At 53.1% G+C, this 17,576-nt stretch overlaps 1 protein-coding gene across 50 annotated transcripts in view; it reads left to right on the top strand.

Annotated features, from left to right (window-relative positions):
* The window catches only part of GRAMD1B (GRAM domain containing 1B), a 227,563-nt gene that overhangs the window by 181,406 nt on the left and 28,581 nt on the right, over positions 1-17,576 (top strand). For 34 of the 50 annotated variants that reach the window (XM_070273836.1, XM_070273835.1, XM_070273856.1 and 31 more), the window contains 2 exons: positions 5-215; positions 6,835-6,855. In XM_070273836.1, the coding sequence (XP_070129937.1) occupies positions 5-215; positions 6,835-6,855 (232 nt within the window). Of the gene's footprint in view, positions 1-4; positions 216-1,099; positions 1,121-6,834; positions 6,856-17,576 lie in introns of all 50 variants that reach the window. The other 16 variants (XM_023645042.2, XM_070273851.1, XM_070273852.1 and 13 more) reach the window with 1 other exon arrangement.

The raw sequence follows: 17,576 nt of genomic DNA on the forward strand, positions 1-17,576 counted from the left end.
GCAGCACTGCCAGTAACTCAAACCGCAGCACGCCGGCCTGCTCCCCCATCCTCCGGAAGCGGTCTCGCTCACCAACCCCACAGAACCCAGACGGAGACACCATGGTGGAGAAGGGCTCAGATCACTCCTCGGACAAGTCCCCGTCCACACCGGAGCAGGGTGTGCAGCGCAGCTGCTCTTCACAGTCTGGCCGGAGTGGGGGCAAAAATTCCAAGGTGAGATGGACACCCCCCCTCCCCCAGGGACTCTGTACCTCCTTGTTAGCTGGCTGCAGGGATGCTGGTGTTGAGGGGATGGTGAAGTAGGGAACCCCTTCCTTGAGGGACTTGGTGTGATTGACTAGCCCTAGAGACCCAGAGATAGTCATTATTCAGTGAGGCGAGGGTGGGGCAGGAAGGAGAGACCCTAGTTATGTTTTAACTGCTCAGGTAAGCACTCAGAGAGGGCCCCGGTGCCAATAGGATGATTCCACAAAGACTAGTATCTCCCTTTAGGAGTCCAGGAGCATCCATTACAGACCTCAAGATGTGCAGGAGGAGTGCTCTGGGGATCAGGAGGGGTCATCTGTTTAGCCCTACTTCCTTTTTCAAATTTGGGGTAAAGGGAGCATTATTGCGGGACAACTCTGGTGCCAGGAAGAGAGTCCTCATGGAATGTTGCAGAATGCTGTTTTTAACCTCCGCCCTGGGCATCACCCTGCCTTACCTTCAGTACTAACCCACTTGGTACTCGTCTGGCCAAGAGGACGGTGACAGGGCCTCTCCATCCCTCCCAAGTGTGTTAGCACCTCCACCGAAGCACTGGGCCTTTGCCTCGGGATAGGCATAAGCTAAGCCCTGGGGGTCCCAGGCTAGTTACGGTTCCCTAGAGATTTTCTTCTCCCAGGCCCAGTCCTTTGGGAAGCAGGAGATGTCTTTGTCTAGGTGCTCCTTCAGAAAGCTTCCCTTTTTCTGCTGTACTCAGGCCCTGGGTGGGGGGAGTCAGGGATCCCTGGGAGACATGGGAGCTGGCTTCCTGTCTGAACTTGTCGTTTGATTTCTTGTTCTTCCTCTTCTTCCCCACCATTTCCCAAATACCTTCTTTGCATGCATGGTCTTAGTCTCACAAGCGCCTCTCAAAAGTAAGCCATCTTTTGTCTCTGTGTCTTTGGTCTCCCCTCCGGTGTTGAATTGTCTGTAGTGCTCCGCACCCCTCCCTCTGCCCCCGCCCATTTTGGCCCATGTGTCTTGCTTGGTCCCTTTCCCAGAAGGGCCGGCCCCACTGCCCCTGGCAGGCTGGCTTGAAGTCACTGAGGGACCATTCCCACTGCACCCCAAGTTGGAGAACAGACCCATCCCCCGTCCCCCCATGTCTCTGCCTGCTCCCCATACACTGCCTCGGTCTGGGAATCTGTTCCCTCCTTACATGGTGCCTTCTAGAAGCAGAGTCCTGCCAGGGCTTAGTTCCTTTCTTTGGGGAAGGGAGGCCCCATTCAGTTGGGCTACAGGGCCTGATACCACCTTACAGCTGCTTTGGTGGGTGATTCCTGATTGCCCAGGTGAATTGATTGAGCGTCACGAGTTCCCATAGGTGGGTTCCCTGGTGTGGTAGAGTGACCTCAGGAGCTCTCGCTGGCCCGCTCCTTCCCTCTGCCTGCCCGCCCAGAGCTCCTCAGCCTGAGCACCACTTCTGCTCCCACCCACTGCCCAGCCCGGGGCTCGGGGTGTCCTTAGGATCCTGGATTATGATCAGAGGGGACCTTTTTTCCCCAGAGGGCATGGTGTCAGCACCTGGAGGTTGGTAGACATTGACAGTAGCCTCTGCCAGGCCCTACAGAGATGACACCAGGTCAGGGAGGCTGTGCCAGAGTCAGCCCAGGACCCCAGGATCTCAGAGGCCTGAGGAGAATGTGGAGGGGGCGGAGGGTGAGCACTAGGTATTTTAGAACGAACGGCGGGGCTCAGGAAAAAATAATACACGGGGGAGGGCATGGATGCAGCCTGGAGAAGAGGAAGCTGAGGGATGACTTAATAATAGTCTCAAGCCTCTCTAAGTGTTTTGGGGAGGAGGAGGGTGAACAGCTGTTCTCTTTCCTGAGGGAAGAACAAGAGGCTGCAGGGCTGATCCTGCAGTCTGTGACCTTCAGGCTGAAAGCGCGTCTTGGCTCTGAGGATTTTAGATGGCTTGCTGGCCGTGGACATGGGAGGAGGAACTCTGCCAGAGTGAGGAAGCCACCGGAATTCTCTGAGTTCAGGTGGCCCAGCAGGTGCAGGCATGTCTAGGCTCAGGGTTTTGAGATGACCTCTGTCAGCCCCTCCAGAGCCCCTCATGCCTCTGGCTGGGGAGAAGGGCAGGTGTCGCTGGACGTGGGCATCAGGCTATTCCTTCTCTCTGCTTCTGCCCACGGTCTTTGCACACTTTCCCATCCTGAGGTGAAGCTCTGAGCTTCCTCACCCCCTTATCCCTGTACCTAGCAAGGCGCTCAGTGAGCAGAGCCATACTTATTCATGGCCAGTGGTCACCACTTACAGAGTGCCTCTTTTAGTCGGGTGGTGGGTTGAGGTGAGTACCCAGAAATGAGGATTTTTAAAATCTCCTAAATGGTAGCTTTTCTTTGGGAAACGAGTGTGAAGACAGTTTCCCAGCCCCAGGCAGCATTCAGTTTAGGAAGGGAGATGAGAGACATGCCCACATTATCCACAAACTAACCCTGACTTAGAACCACACGAGTAGCTGAGGCTGTTAGATGAAGTCGGAGGCAGGGCGTCTTTCAGGGGGCAGGAGCACGGAACCAGGCAGGAACTCTGGATTTTGGAGAGGCAAACATGAGGCATTATGAAGGGCCTAAGAGCTGGACATGAATTGAGTTCATCTTGGCCTCCTCCCTTAAGGAGCCAGAGAGGAAGGCGATGGAAGGAGTCTAGGTTTTCTTTCGCTTTGAAGAGCTTGGGTGAGGCAGTGCCTGTCTCCAGCACACATGTGGTCTCAGTTGCCCGGCTTTGGATAGCCGCCTCCCCACCCCGTTCTCTCACCAGCCATGACCACCGCCACCAGCGCTACCGTCCTCTAAGGCAGTTAAAATAGGACTGACTCACGGGGGAGGGGCACCCTACCACCCCAGGTGGAAGCAGTAGCTGCCATGGTCCATCTGGGACATGCGTCTGCAGGACACATGGACTTCAGAAAGAAAATATGAGAGCCACTGTAGGAATTAGGTTCCACACAGGTCAGGGCCTGCACCAGAGAGTGAGGGAAGCTTCAGGGCTGAGGTGAAGAGAGGAGGATGTGCTCTCCTCCCCCGGTGGAACATTGTCTCAGGTTGACCAAATGTATCTGTGGCGAGGGATCTGGTAGCCAGAGCTATTGTCACAGCCAGGCCACCAGGCCAGGTGACCTCATATACTTTACAGGCAAGCTGGAGAGTGCTTTCACTCCTCCTTGGAGCCAGGCCTCACGCACATTGTCTGTCTTCCCCGCTCTGGGCCTCCTTTTTCTCATGTGTTATTATGTAGGGGTTGGACTAGGTTATGAGTAAGGTCCCTGTCCTGTGAATCTGTCACTGTCCTGCTGAAGCTGACCCTTGCTCAGTGCAGCCCTCCCAGAGCTGTGGACTGAAGACATCAAGGCTCATTTCCACTTCCCAGGACCCCTTGAGAGGATGCCACCACCCTGCTGCCACCCTGTAGTGATGGCTTATGGCCACCAGAGGGAGCCAGGGGCCGTTTCCTGCTCCCACCAGCCCCTGAACTGGGACGCGCTGTAGGGCGGTGCCCAATAGCCGGGCAAGTCCTGAGCTTGGCCCTGCATCGTGCCTCCTATGCTGGGTGTGCGCAGTCACCCCGTCTCTGTGGTTCTGTCACGCCTTTTCCCCTTTGACTTTTTCCCTGTTTTTCAATGCTAATTTTTGTGGTTTTTCTTCCCAGTATGACAGACTTCACCTGATCAAAGTAAGAAGTTGTTTTTTTCCCCCTAGTTCCTGCTAAACATAGAGCTGCTCTCATCCCCTCCTGTGCCCCCTACCTTCCATCTTCCAGATTCCCCGAGGCTGTGCACTGGGGAGATGTTTGAGGGACTTGGGTCTGTTTCCAGTGGCCTTGCAATCCTGCAGGCTCTTCTCTTCAGACCTCTTCCAGGAGGCACTGGAAACATCTCCCTCAGTGTCCTGACCTCCACAGCTCTGTCTGTGGGTACTTCTCCTGACCCCCTCCTCCCTCATTACCAAATCCATTGATAACCTGCCAGAATAGCCATCCCCTCCCACCTTAGTTCTGTTCTTTCCATGCCTCTATCCCTCTCTGCACGAGAGGGGCATTTCAGTGAACCCTGAGGGCAGGCAGCCCCTTCAGGACTAGGTCCTGGGAGAGCAGGGCCACGAGGATCAAATTTGCCTCTGAAAGGCTGGTCCAGGTTCAGGGACTCTCCCCACAGTGGGTGTCCTCAGCAGTTACTATGGATTTGGCTGGAGGAGTGGGGCACATTTTTCCCAGTGCCACCCTCAGTGGTGACAGACAAGAAGCTGCCCTGAAATGGCTGGTTACAGGCGAGGTCTCCTCCTGAGGGACAAGACAAAGTCATTGCTCTGGATGGTTATTTCACTTTCTTTTCAGGACTTGAGAGCACGTATTCTTACCCGCCTTGACAAAAGAGCAAGTATTACACACAAAGGTACCACACAGCTAGTTAGAGACAGGACACGGGTTTCCTGGTTGAGGCTCTTTGTCACTCTGAAGCTCTTTGTTCCAAACAGATTCAGAAGGGCCTATCATCCATGTGGCAGTACGTGAAAAGAGAAAATCTACTTCTGCTGTTTACCTGAGGCAGGAGGGAGAGTACTGTGCAGGAGAAGTCATGAAGGATTGTGGGTCCTCCCACCCGGCCCACGTTGCTGTTGCCCCCTTTCCTCCTAGGGTCTTATAGGAAGGCCAGGACAGTGGGGTGAGGAGCTAGGGAGTGGGTGCTGGAGAGTTTTCTCAGCTGTGAAGCTGACGTCTGATGACCTGGCTTTGGTGTGATGAGATGATGGCGGCTCCCACAGTGTGCCTTTCCACCAGTGGGAAATGTGTTGTAATGAGTATCTGTGCAGCCTCATGCCCTGTGATCTCAGGGTCAGGACCCAGGAATCAAGACGTCTCAAAGGTGCAGATAAAGTCAGATGCAGCCTCCTTGCGCCATCTGCTCTCATCCAGATGTGGGTAGCCTTAGCTGAAATGCTTTGAGGCTAGTTATCAGCTCCAGGTCCAGGATTCCTGTGTGGCAATAGCTCTATCAATGATGAAGCTGTTACTTTTGAATATTTGAATTCGGCCCCTTTAGCTGCTAAGACTTCTGGCTTGAAGGAGAAGATGAGGCTCTGGTGGGAGCCTGTGACTTCCAGATGGGCCACCATGACAGCCTTTGTTGGGAAATGCCATGGAGAGCATCTTGCAGAGGAGGATTGAGACTCTAGCCGTATTCTGGCTGGTGAGATTGGGTGTGAGGTGAAACACAACCACTCAGAGGCAGCACGCCCTGTGCTTCCCCTGCTGCTGGCACGCTTCGCCTTCAGAGTGCAGTTTGAGGATCTCTATAGAGTTCTTCTGGTGGAATGGGAGAGCTGGCGAGGGGGCATCACATGATCATGCTTTTGTCACTGCAGACGTACTCAGCCCCCCTCCACCCCGCCAGACACCTGCACAGCAGACATCCTGAGACGGTGGCTGCCCTCTCCTTCCCCGATGATCCGGGGCCCCTTAGGTCCATGTGGAGGGGATAAAGGTTGCTAATTGTGCCCAGGATGCACACCTCTGCATATAGTTAAGATGTTGACCTGCAGGCAAAGGGTCCCTCTACCCGGTGATTCTTCTCCCAAGTTACACCCTTGGCAAGCTTTTTAAAACTGAAAATACCCCAGCCCCAATCTAAGCCTATTGGATCAGCACCTCAAGGGATGGAGCCTAGGCAGGTGTGTGCATGTCTGTGTACGTGTGTGTCTGTATATCTATTCCTATCTGCCTTTCTATCTGTCTGTCTTCCACGTGGGATGTGTAGAAAGGACTACTGGCCATAGAGATCAGAGATAGACAAGGCACAATCTTAGCCATCCCCCCTTTTTCCCCTAAAAAACTTTCACTTACCTTGAAGATGAGTAACCTTTGCTCAGGGCTGGGAATGGAGAGCACCTGAATTCTGGAGCTGGAGCAGAGTCTGGTTTTGTTGGTATTAAATTATGGCACCACGAAGTTGAGAAGGACCATTAGCAAGTACATGCTTCAAACTCCCTCCCAGGGTAGAACCCCCACCACTCCCCTGCCATCATGGCTTAGGTGATCAGCCAGCTTTTGGTCAGAAGGAGGCATTTACTCATCTGCTCGTGGGGAACACAGTTGGAGGAAGTTTCTAGGCAGTCCTTTTTCTTCCCATGTACCAAAGAGTCCCCTCCTGCCTTCTCCAGAGGGCTGACTTGGGGCAGAAGGCTGGGTTGGCCTCCATCTGTACTTTGCTTCTGGTCAGGGCCCATCTGGGGACTGGGTCTTGGATGTCTGCCGTGCATCCTTTACCCCATCAGAAGAAACTTGTGATGGGGCTCCGACTCCCTTCCAGCTGAGCTCTAGCTGGGGCTGCCGCTGCCTGCCACCCCAGCTGCGGTGGGGCTTCCAGCATGGACTGCTCCCTGGGCCTCCTTTCCGGAGCTGTCTTGAGAAAGGAGGACCCCTCCCGAGCAGCAACATGGGAAGCATTCTGCTGCATTTGGATTCCTCCTCCCTGCCCGCCCCCTGCTGTCTGTGTAACCTTCCCTCTGGAGCCAGGAATACCCTGGCCATTCCCACCATCTCTTCCCTGACTAATTTTACCTTCTCTTTTATTTTGTCCTTTCAGAAAAGCCAGAGTTGGTATAATGTAAGTATCCCTGTTTCTCTTCTTGTTGGGTACCTGTAAAGTGGAGGGGGGGAAGCAGTGGTCAGGGGAACCGAGCGGTGTGCAGGGTGGTTTGGCTGCCTCGTGGGCTTGAGCACATTGAGGCCTAGAAAGGTGGGCTCTTCCCCTGACCAGCTTCCTCCCTCAAAAACCAGATACAGTGGTTATCTTTTGTAGCAGGACGGGACTGCTGCTGAGGCACGATTTGATTCAGGGAGACCAGGGAGGGATGGCCTGCCTTATCCTCCTCTAGGCTCCTGGACAACGCTGCTCCGGCCCTCATGGAGGACACCAGCCAGGGAGGCATCCCCAGGCCAGACAGATTCTGGGACTGGGACGGCCTCGGGGCCTGAACTTAGGGCCAAAGTTTCCTTCCCTTAACCAAAACATTTTGGGGGAAGTGGAGCCAGAAAACTTTCCCCCTTAGTAGAGAGGCTGTCCCATGTAATGGAATTTGACTTCTGCCCCAAGGCATATACCTCAGTGGCCCCAAGGGCATGCTTCTTCTAGAAGACATCCATGGCTCTGGGTCTGGTGAAGGTATAGTCTGGGGTCTCCAGAGAGTGGTTCCTACCCAGGACACATATTGTGGAGTAAATAGTCCCTGCAGAGGCCACATCCCCTTGGTCACATAGACTGGGCCACAGGATTTTGAACTTGTCCCCTGAAGAGCGGCTGGCTGAAGTTTCTCAGCTGGCCCCTGCCCCGTTGTGCTCTGCCCTCTGGGAGTGTTTAGTGGAGGGACTGGCGGTTTGCAGTCATAGCCTGGCCTCAGGTCATCATCTTTCCAACTCTGAGTCTGCGTTCCCCACACTTGACTGATTGATCACATGGAGGCCATCTTTCCCCCTCCGCTAACACCAGGCTCTACCTCAGCAGGCTACATGGGCACGGAGAAGGTGTGGGGGAAGGTGGCTGTGAATGACAGAAGTTGAGGACACTCTGGGGAAGGGGAGGGTTGGTGGGGGTAGGGGCAAGGCTTTGGTTTAGTAGGAACTTGGGTCAGAATCACCTGTGTATGTGTCTGGGCGGGTGTTTTCTCATACCGCTCAGCGATTCACCCAAATCAAGCACATGTCAGTTAGACCTGTGGCTTCCACCCTCCTGCTGCTCAGTGGGCCTGCCTGTCCCTAGACAGCTTGAGGATTGACTGATCGGCCTGCCTTAGCCCCACCACAAAGAAGGCTGAAGATAGTGGGCTGTGCTGATGGGAGGGCAGTTGAGGGCCGAGGTGGCCTGCGCTGGCAGAAGCCAGACTCCAGTCCTTCACTGCCAGCTCTCCCCCTTGAACCTACCGTGATCTTCATCTGGCCTCGTAGCCTCCCTCCCTGTGCTGCTTGGGGCTCACATCCTGGAGGAAAGAGAAGCTTCTTGTGTATGGGAGCAGAGGTGGAGGGGTAGAGGGTGCTTTCCCGGGAGCTGTGTGGGGACCCCGCATCCTTGCGTAATGAAACCTTCCACCCTTCTGAGCAGTGTTGCAAAAGTAGTGTCCCCAAAGGACAACAGGAGACCCGTGGCCTCAGACCTGTGAGACAACTGAAACCTCCAGATGTGGACAGGAAAAGTCCTCATCCTTGCTGCTAGTCTCCACCTTCACTCGCTCTCTCATCTGTTTCTCTCTCTCCTTTGCTCTTTCTGTTCCATCTTGTCTTGCTTTGAGCACTTCCCTACCCTTTTCTCCCTGACTTTCCCTTTTTTCTCTTCTCCACCTCTGTTTTGCCTCTCCTTTCTCTGACTTCCATCTCCTGGTTGGCTTTCTCTTTCTCTCTAATTCTAGCAGGGTTTACTTTCTCTCTTCTCCGGTCTTTCTCCCATCCTTTCACCTCTAGTTTCTTCTCTCTCAGCACCACATGTAAGAACTGGCTTCTGAGCTCTCAGCAGAGTGACCGGCTAGAATTGCACGCTGCCTCTTGGCTGGAAGGGCCAGCTGCCCTGTGGGGGCCCATAAATCAGGGGTTCTGATAACAGATAAGTGAGAGACAGCGGAGGATCAGGGCATGTCCGGAGACCTGCTTCCTGAAGGACTGAGTCCACTTACAGCTGGAGACAATGGGGAGCGGTCGGCCCTTATTGACTGCAAATCTCTGTGTAAAATCGTCCTCCAGAATGCACTCATTTCCCAGACCTTTCCTGCCTCAACCTCAATTAATCCTAGGTTATCTCTTTTCACCCTCCTCCCACCCCTATTGAATTACAGAAACATTATTGATTCCACCCAGGACAGATCAGTGACTCGCAGAGACCAAGGGCACAGGGGACTCTGCTGGGCAGCATTCAGTGATTCCTGCCTGATCTCCCCTCTCCTGGACTCGTGCTCTCACACTGGGGGTTCTTCCAGAAACTCTGCAGCACCAGACATCATGGGACCCGTCCACAGTGTCTTCCTGCTGCTCCTGCCACCTCTGCTCCCCGATTCAGGCTCCCCATGCAGACTCAGTTCCTGTGTCTGGCTCCACAGCCTGGGTGCTCCCTCTTCCTGGTCCTGCGGAATCTCCATCATGAACGTCCTGACTGGGGGTTGGGACAGGAACCAGAATGGAACAGTGTGGAGGAGGGAGATAGACATGGCAGGTGGACGTTGGGAGGAAGAGGCAGAAACTGAGCAAATGGTGGAGAGCTGAGAGGTGACAACAGATGTCCAGCTGGCCAGACCTACGGATGTCAGGAGCTGTGTCTAGTTTATCTTTCCATTTTTTCTTCATGTGTTTTCACATTCAGAGGATAATGAGCAGCCACCACAGTAGGTGCAACCCTAGAGGCGCTGGCTTCAAGTAACACTGGGACCCCGTCCTCCAATTAAAATCATGCTCTCTTCCTGAGACCAATGCCCTGGCTCTGGGCTTGTCCACTTCTGGGTGTCTGTGGAGGAAGCAAGATGCTGCCTGTTGCATACAGCAAGTGTCACCCCCACGTCTGTGCACTCTGGTGGTACCAGTGTGGGCATCTGTGGACAGAGACCTGAGTGTGGCTTTCTCCTGGGCATGACTGCCCTGGGTCAGTCAGGACACTATGATCTGAGTGTTTCGCCAGAGCCACCTGAATCAATACGTACAGGTGTGGAGTGCCCCATGCTTCCTGTGCCTGTGCCCTCAGCTGGCTGGACTCCCTCCTTCTGCACCATGTGTGTATCTGTGCTCATGTGCAGAGGCCCCATCAGGAAATTTCAGTTCCATTGCCTGCCTCCCCAACACTGCCTCCAATAGTCCGCTGATGTGTTTTCAGGAGGCCTTTGCCCTGCCCTTTTGCTTTTATCTGGTTTGCTGTTCTCCCTTAGTCTGCTCTGTCTTCCTCCCATACCTCAGTGTTGCCCTGAGTTGGTTGGACTCGACACCCGGTCTCCCCGTCTCAGCTCTGCTGGCAGCCCTCTTTGTAGTCTCTCTCCTGGTGCTGGTGATAGCTCTCCAGCTGTTTTGCTGCCTGAGGCTCCATCCTTGCACTGGAAGTTTTTCAGATAGGGAAAGGCTTTGTAATCTCCAGCTCTAGGGACAGTTAGAAACACCCTGGCCAGATTCAGGACAGTGAGGGTCAGCGCAGAGTTGCTGACCCTTGCGAGAACATCTCAGGGCTGTTGGAGTAGTCTGGGTCTGGTAGCCCACCCACCACCTCCCTGCCCACCAGCCTTCTACCTCACCTGCCTCTTCTGCATTGTGCTTTTACCTCTTTAGCCAGGGAGGAGCTGTCACCATGGTGACAAGGCACCTGGGCCTAAAGAGTGGGTACCATGGAGGGAAGTGGCTGAACCCCAGGGACATTCAGGTCGAGTGGGGTTTGCAGGCTGTGCCATCTACAGCTGCTCTGAGTCCTTTCCAGGCCTGATCTCACCCTTAACCCTCTGACTTGACCATCCCAATTTTACTCATCAAGGCTTCCAGCTTGGGAGGTACAGCCCCAATAGATGTGAGATGGAGGGATAAGCAGAAAAAGGGCTTTGGCTTCAGCAGGGAACCAAGGGCAGAGTTGGGGGTGGGAAGGGTAGAATCTGCCCCCTGAAGATGGCCCCTGCGATGTGTAGGGGGCTTGCGTCTCGGATGGAGCAAACGGTTGCAGAAGTCTCTGCCGTGATGCCTCAGGTGGGCAGGGTGCTGTCCTCATCCGCCTCACCTCTCTTTCCTGGGGTCAGTCATCTCCAGGGCAACCCAGGGAAGGAGCATTTCTGAGATCAGAGGAGGGGAGCCCGCACCCTGGCAGCTACCCAATACTTAGCGCCCAGGTTGCCTGAACGCCCCTGGTTAGGGATGCTGGCTTTTTGGTGGGGAGGAAGGGATGGTGCCGACCCTGTGCAATGACCAGTGAGGTCTGGCAGGCATAGGACTGAGAGCAAGAGAACAAAGCTTTGTACCATGAAGCTCAGATGTCAGGGGGCAGTGAAGGAAGTGGGAGTGCCAAAAGGGGAACTGCCAGTGGCACTCTCTGTAGCTTGGCATTTTTTTTTCCCAGGGACTGACTCTGCTTTCTCTACCTCTGGCCATCTCCCCTCTGTTATTTACCCATTATCTCAAAGTCCTCCTGACCCCTGCTCCCCTGACAGCCATCCTAACTTTCTCCAGAGTGGTCTCCTCTCCAGGTGAAACCCACTCCCGATCCTACTCCTCTCTCCACCTTTCTGTGTTACACCCAAGCCCACCCCTGCTCTCCTCTTCCTGTGCTCAGTCACCTCCTCCATCTCCACTGTCCCCTTATCCCACATCTGGCTCCTCTCGGATTTGGTTGGAGGGCCAGGGTTTTCCTTGAGGGTCTTAATTGATTTCTTCCTAGGTGAGGCCAACACTCCACCAAAATCCACCTGCTTTTCTGCTGGGCTTCTCTACCCCCTTTGCCCCCCTGCCATGCCCAGGGAAAGGGTACCACTTGGTCCCAGCTCCTGTTGTTTGTCATAGAGTTAATGTTTAGCCCAAGGCCAGTTCCCTCTCCTCAGGCTGGACGCTACCTGCTGCCCTGCCCTGCCCAGCCCTTGTGAGGGGGCGTAGGAGATAAAGGCTGGGCACACCGAGATTCGTCTCTAGGGGTTATCTCTCTGGATGTATCAGCCCCTGCCTCACCCCAGTGCAGCCCGAACAGTCATCCCCTCATTTGACCTGCAGAAATATTCAGATGTTTTCTGGGAATTACGCTAAGGATTCAGCCCTCATGGGCCTATGTACCACCTAGATCTTGGGGTCTGGTGTGGCCCAGGAGAGAGGCATTCTGGTCACCCTGGAAAATGGAATTGCTGAGTGTTCCTACCACCCCTAGGATAGGGCTGACACACATGGGGCAGAGAGAAGCTCACGTGTGTGGTGGGGAAAGTGTTGGCAGGGACTGGGCACCAAAAAACCAAGCACATAGGACTGAGGATCTGTGTGGGTGTGTGCACATAATACGCTATGTAAATAGGAACAGTTTTAGAGGTGTATAAGGAATGCATTCGTTTGGTAAATAGTTTTTGAACAGCTGACGTTTGAAACACATCATGCCCAGTGCTATAGAAGATATAAAGCTATTTGGGGCCCAGATTCTTCCTGGAGAAGATGGTGGTCTGAGGGATTAATTACCCTGCATGATATGGATGGAGGTGGTGGCTGTGTCCAGGGTGTGTACACTGAGAGAGGGGCACAGGAGTTTGTGGAAAGATTCAGACTCTCCTCTACTTTCTCCAACACTGCTTAACCAGGAGGTCCCAGGTTCCTCTGAATCAAAATCTTTGGGTTTGGGAGTCAAGAATCTACATTTTTAATGCATTCATTAGGTCGTTTTTAAGTATGCTAAAGTCTGAGTGCTACTGCATCCAATTGCTGAGACGCCTAGGACAGAGGCACCATTTATCATCATGTGCAGGCTTGAGACCCTCCTGGCAAGAGGGTGAGGGAAGTGCCCTGTTTGTTTCAAAGGTGTCCCTTTCCTGAGAGTCCAAGTCTTCCCAGCCCCAGTGCTGTCTAACCCCTGCCCGCCACGTCTCTATCCAGAGCCTTCTTGCCCCCATTGGCCTGGCTCCCATTCCTCTCCTGGAGGTCCTGCTTCCCTGCATTTGGTTGTCCCCTTTTGACCTGAGGCCAAATTCCCTGGCCCTCAAGGTCTGAGCAGCTGCCTGGGAGTCCTCTTGGCTTTGAGTCCTCTCCTGCTAGTGCTAGAGGCAGGGCAGGGTCCCTGCAAAGGAAGGAGATGCCTCAGACAGACCCTGGAGCTGTTGACCTCAGCTTCTCCAGGCGATCTGCCCAACTTCTCCCCAGCAGCATGTCTGAAATGAGATGCATTAAACTTGCAGTTTCCTGATGCTGCTGCTGTTGGGAGATCGGTGGACGGATGGGTCAGTGAGGGGAGAGTGTGTCTCCAAGAAGGCTCTGGCTGTTTGAGTCAAATTTCAGATTTCGTCGTAACAGCCATGCCTCTGGCACTACCTCCTCCCCCACCCCACCTTGGAGCCCTGGCCAGCTACTTGCCACTGCAGGAAACATCTGCTGGGGAGGCCAGGCTAGGCTGGGGGTTACTGGAGGACGTTGGCCAGCGCCATCACCCGGATCCTGTAACTTGAAGCATGTGTAGGGCTTCGGCCCTGTCCACCCACCCGCCCGCCCTCCCTCCCTCCCTCCCTCCCCACCCCCTTTCCTCCTGCCACAGACGAATCTAACAAAGAAGTTGTTTGCTGGTCAGCCAAGAGGAACACGGTCTGGGAGGAAAGGGGTGTGTGTAGGGGTGGGGGTGAGAGCAGGTCCCGTTGCCTCAGCCAGTGGTGGCTGCTCTGCCTGGGTGAGGGCCATGAGTCATAGCAGCCAGCGCCCGCCCAGAGTAGAGATTGTACATTGAACGGGCTGCCTTATGGGACAGGCCAGATAGAGCTGGGGAGCTGGGCATTTGTTCTCTCCCTGGACTTTCAGACCAACTATGAGCCACTCTGCTGTGTGTGAGTAACTGGTGGGGTGGACCTCTGGACCTGGCTGTGGGGTCATCCTCTTCCTGCACAGTCTACCTGTCCTCCAGGGGCCTGCCATTCAGAGCCCTCAGCTGGCCCTGTGCACCTGTTGTGTCGGCTGTGTCCTCTGGTCTCAGGTAGCCTCTTGGAGTGGCGGTCCACACTGACCAGGAGGAGGGGCTTCATCACGTCCCCTCCGGATCACCCTCAGCCTGAAGACTGGCCGCACTGTGGGAGCTGAGTGGGACAAAGCAGAACCTGGCCATGGGAGACTCGCTGGCCAGCCTGTCCTGAGAACCACGCTGACTACGTCCTCCCACTTGTGAAGTTTCACTCTGGCAACAGAGTTCTAGGAGAGACAAGGAAGCCAATCAGGGTCACGTAGACCCTGTGCCAAGAAGCCAGAGGTTGCCCATCTGTGTTCAGCCCTGGTGAGACTGACTGTTTTCATCCTGTGGTGACAGTAGGGAGTCAAAGTTCAAGGAGCTGGGCTCCTTTGAGAGGTGGAGCTGTGGGAGCAATGGAATCTTTGACAGAATCTGGGGTCCTCTGGAGCCTCCTGCTGGAGCAGGACAGCCAGCCTTTGCAGTGGTTCCTGAAGAAGCTGACGGATGTACCTGCTAGTGAGGAACTCTGTTGCTGGCATGGATCTGAGGAAATCCCAGCCGTGAGTGTGCAACCTAATTTCTCTGTGCCTGTGTGACAGTTCTGCTGCACCGTTGTCATCCCCCACTTGGCCCTGCTACCTAAGGACCCCAGATTTGACAATCCTTGAACCAAAATTCTTTGGCCATTTAAAATTGAGATAGGTGAGCCATGCCTCACCTTTGAAGGAGATTGTTTTAAGGGCATGGGAGTGGAAGAGAGGGTCATGGTCTCTGGTGTAAAGAGGATATGTGGTGACAGGTCCATCTAGTGTATCTTTGTATTTTAGACTCTAGGAGGCAAAGGCTGGCCTGCCATCCACAGTGGCAGCCTGGTAGAATCAGGACATTTATTTGCAAGCCTGGGTTAAGGCATCCCTACACTCAAGCCAGTCCTTGTAGAACTAGCTGACTTCAGAGGTCAGGGCTGGATTTGCCCTCCCTCTCCCCACAGCTACAGCTTTGTTCTAAGGAAAGCAGAGGAGCGGCTCCCTCCATTTGCCTCTAGTTTGGAGATTATGGCCAGACTCCCTGTACCTCCACCTCTGTAGATCTCTGAGTTCCCACTGGATATGAGGGAAGCAAGGGGGAGGGAGCAATAGAGAAAGAATATTAGAAATTGTAGGACTTGCAGGCTTCAGGTAATTGGATGCTTGATGTCCAGTTTCATCGGAAGGGGCTTTGGGGCTACCTAGTAGTCTGGTCTTCAGGCTGATATTGGAACTTTGAAGGTATAAAGACCCACTTGACTGAAACAGTTTTTAAAAAAATTTAATTATGGTAAAATACATGTAACATACAATTTACCGTCTTAAGTATTTCTGAGTATACGGTTCAGTAGTGTTGAGTTCATTCACATTGTTGTGCAACCAATTTCTAGAACTTTTTCATCTTCAAAACTCAAACTTAATTACCATCCCCCCCCAAAAGGATCCATTTGTGGGCATGGAATGCTAGTGGGGGGCCCAAAGCAGGTGAATATCTTCTTCCCAAGAGCATGCGCTCTGCCGGGGCAAGGACCCCGAGGCAACATAGACTGAATGGCTCAGACCGAGCTCTGGGGCAGACTGCCTGGGTTCACAGTCCACACTCCCACTTGGTAACCATGTACCTTAGGCAAGCTGCTGAACCTCTCTGTGCCTTAGCTTCCTCGTGTGGAAGATGAGATAATGAAAACAACCCTGTGGTCAAATGAAATGAGGTATGTGAAGGGCTATGACAGTGCTTGGTACGTGATGTTCACTCATTCCACAGGAGCTTCATTGTAGCTCTAGAAGGTCAGTTAGACATAATTAGGAACTTACTATCAGGTGGCTAAGCAAGAATTTTCAGTGTGCAGACTCAGTTCTGCAAGGCCAGGGCTCTGTTTAGATTGGATATCTCAGTATCAGTTTGAAACTAACATATGGGCCAGAGGAATGTTGTATTCTGAGGGCTTTTTTAGCCATAGAAGTCACAGGATGGGCTGGCTTCCAGATGTTCGCTCCCAGTGGTCCTGATACTTGGTTCAGATGTATGGCAGGTGATTCTTAAAGTTTGGGATTCTATAACGATTTCTTTGGGGAGGGTAGTAGGGCCTGTTACAAGTACAACTCGTTTTATGAATAAGCCAAAACCAAAGTTTAAAAGTCAAATGAACTGAGGCTGGCCTGGTGGCGCAGCAGTTAAGTGTGCATGTTCCACTTCGGCAGTCCAGGGTTTGCCGGTTTGGATCCCAGGTGCGGACATGGCACTGCTTGGCAAGCCATGCTGTAGTAGGCGTCCCACATATAAAGTAGAGGAAGGTGGGCACGGGTGTTAGCTCAGGGCCAGTCTTCCTCAGCAAAAAGAGGAGGATTGGCAGCAGATGTTAGCTCAGGGCTAATCTTCCTTAAAAAAAAAAAATTCAGATGAACTATAGACAATGTAGTTAAAAGCGCTTTCTTCTCTCTCTCTCTTCTGGAAAACCTCCCTAGACTAAAACATGCCATTTACTCTCCCCACGACTTCCTGAAATACTCCTGTTCCCTCTAGCACAAAAGCCATGGGGCCTCTTAGCTCAGGTAGTCAATGTGTGCTATGAATGTGGTCAGGCCACAGACTCAGCCTCCTGTGGGCCATTTAGCTTTGCAGAAAGCCAAAAAATGAACAGTCCAAAGCTTATTCATCCCATCGTCACCACAGCTGTATGCCAGTACATTCCCAGGGAAGTGGGTGGGAAAGTATAAATGACCCAGACCCATTTGTCACCATCACCAGGACAGCCTGTCTGTATGTGTGCACTCCTGGCATAAGTAGGTCAACGAATCACTGGGTGGAGGGCAGATGTCGCTCTGTCGTGGTGGACGGCTCTTGCCGAGCTGTGCACTTGTCTTCATGTATCATCCTTGGGTGCCTTTTTTCTATAGGGCACACTTTTTTTTTTTTTTTTTTTTTTAAGATTGTAAGCTCAGAAGGAGCAGGGTTCCTGTCTATTCTGCTGGCTCATGGAATTTCCAAGGAGGGTTTGCTAAGGCAGTTTATGGGCATGAGTCTGCACTGAGGCTCCCAAAAGGCTGGGTGGGCGCAGTGGCATCTGGCGGCACAGGTGGTAGTGGGAGATGAGCACAGGACCCGGGCTCGAGAGGACTGCTCTCTGGCCTTAGCTTCCTCATCAGTCATGAAGGGTTGGATTAGATAATCCTGTAAAGAAAGTTTTAAATTCTCTACTTGTGGGCTTATTCTAGTACTAGTTCTATGAATTTTTTTAAAATCCAGTCTCTGTGAAAGTATAATTTTCCCCCAGTTTTATTGAGATATAATTGACGTATAACATTGTACTAGTCTTATGATTTTTTTTTTCCATCATGAATTTCGCACACAGCCAGTGTGCTCTGTGTTAGTTGTGATAACAACTTTTTCTAAGGGGTGTGCTGGGCACCATCATGTCCAGGTCCTGCTGGGGAGCTGGGGGAGCCCCCTTGGGCCCCTGCTTCACTGTCAAGGTGCTGCCTGTTGGCAGAAGGCAGAACAGCAATAGCTGACATGACGGCTACCAGGAAGCTCCCTGGGGTGTCTCCTTGGCATGTAATGTGGACCCTGCTTAGTATGTTTGATGTTTTCTCACTGATGGACATTGGATATAAAGCCTTTTGCAGTAGCAAATTCTCTCCATGATGTTTTTCTATACTGGGCCCCCTTTGCCTAACCTGGCC

Source organism: Equus caballus, chromosome 7, assembly GCF_041296265.1.
Source record: "Equus caballus isolate H_3958 breed thoroughbred chromosome 7, TB-T2T, whole genome shotgun sequence".
In the NCBI taxonomy this organism is placed as follows: Eukaryota; Metazoa; Chordata; class Mammalia; order Perissodactyla; family Equidae; genus Equus; species Equus caballus.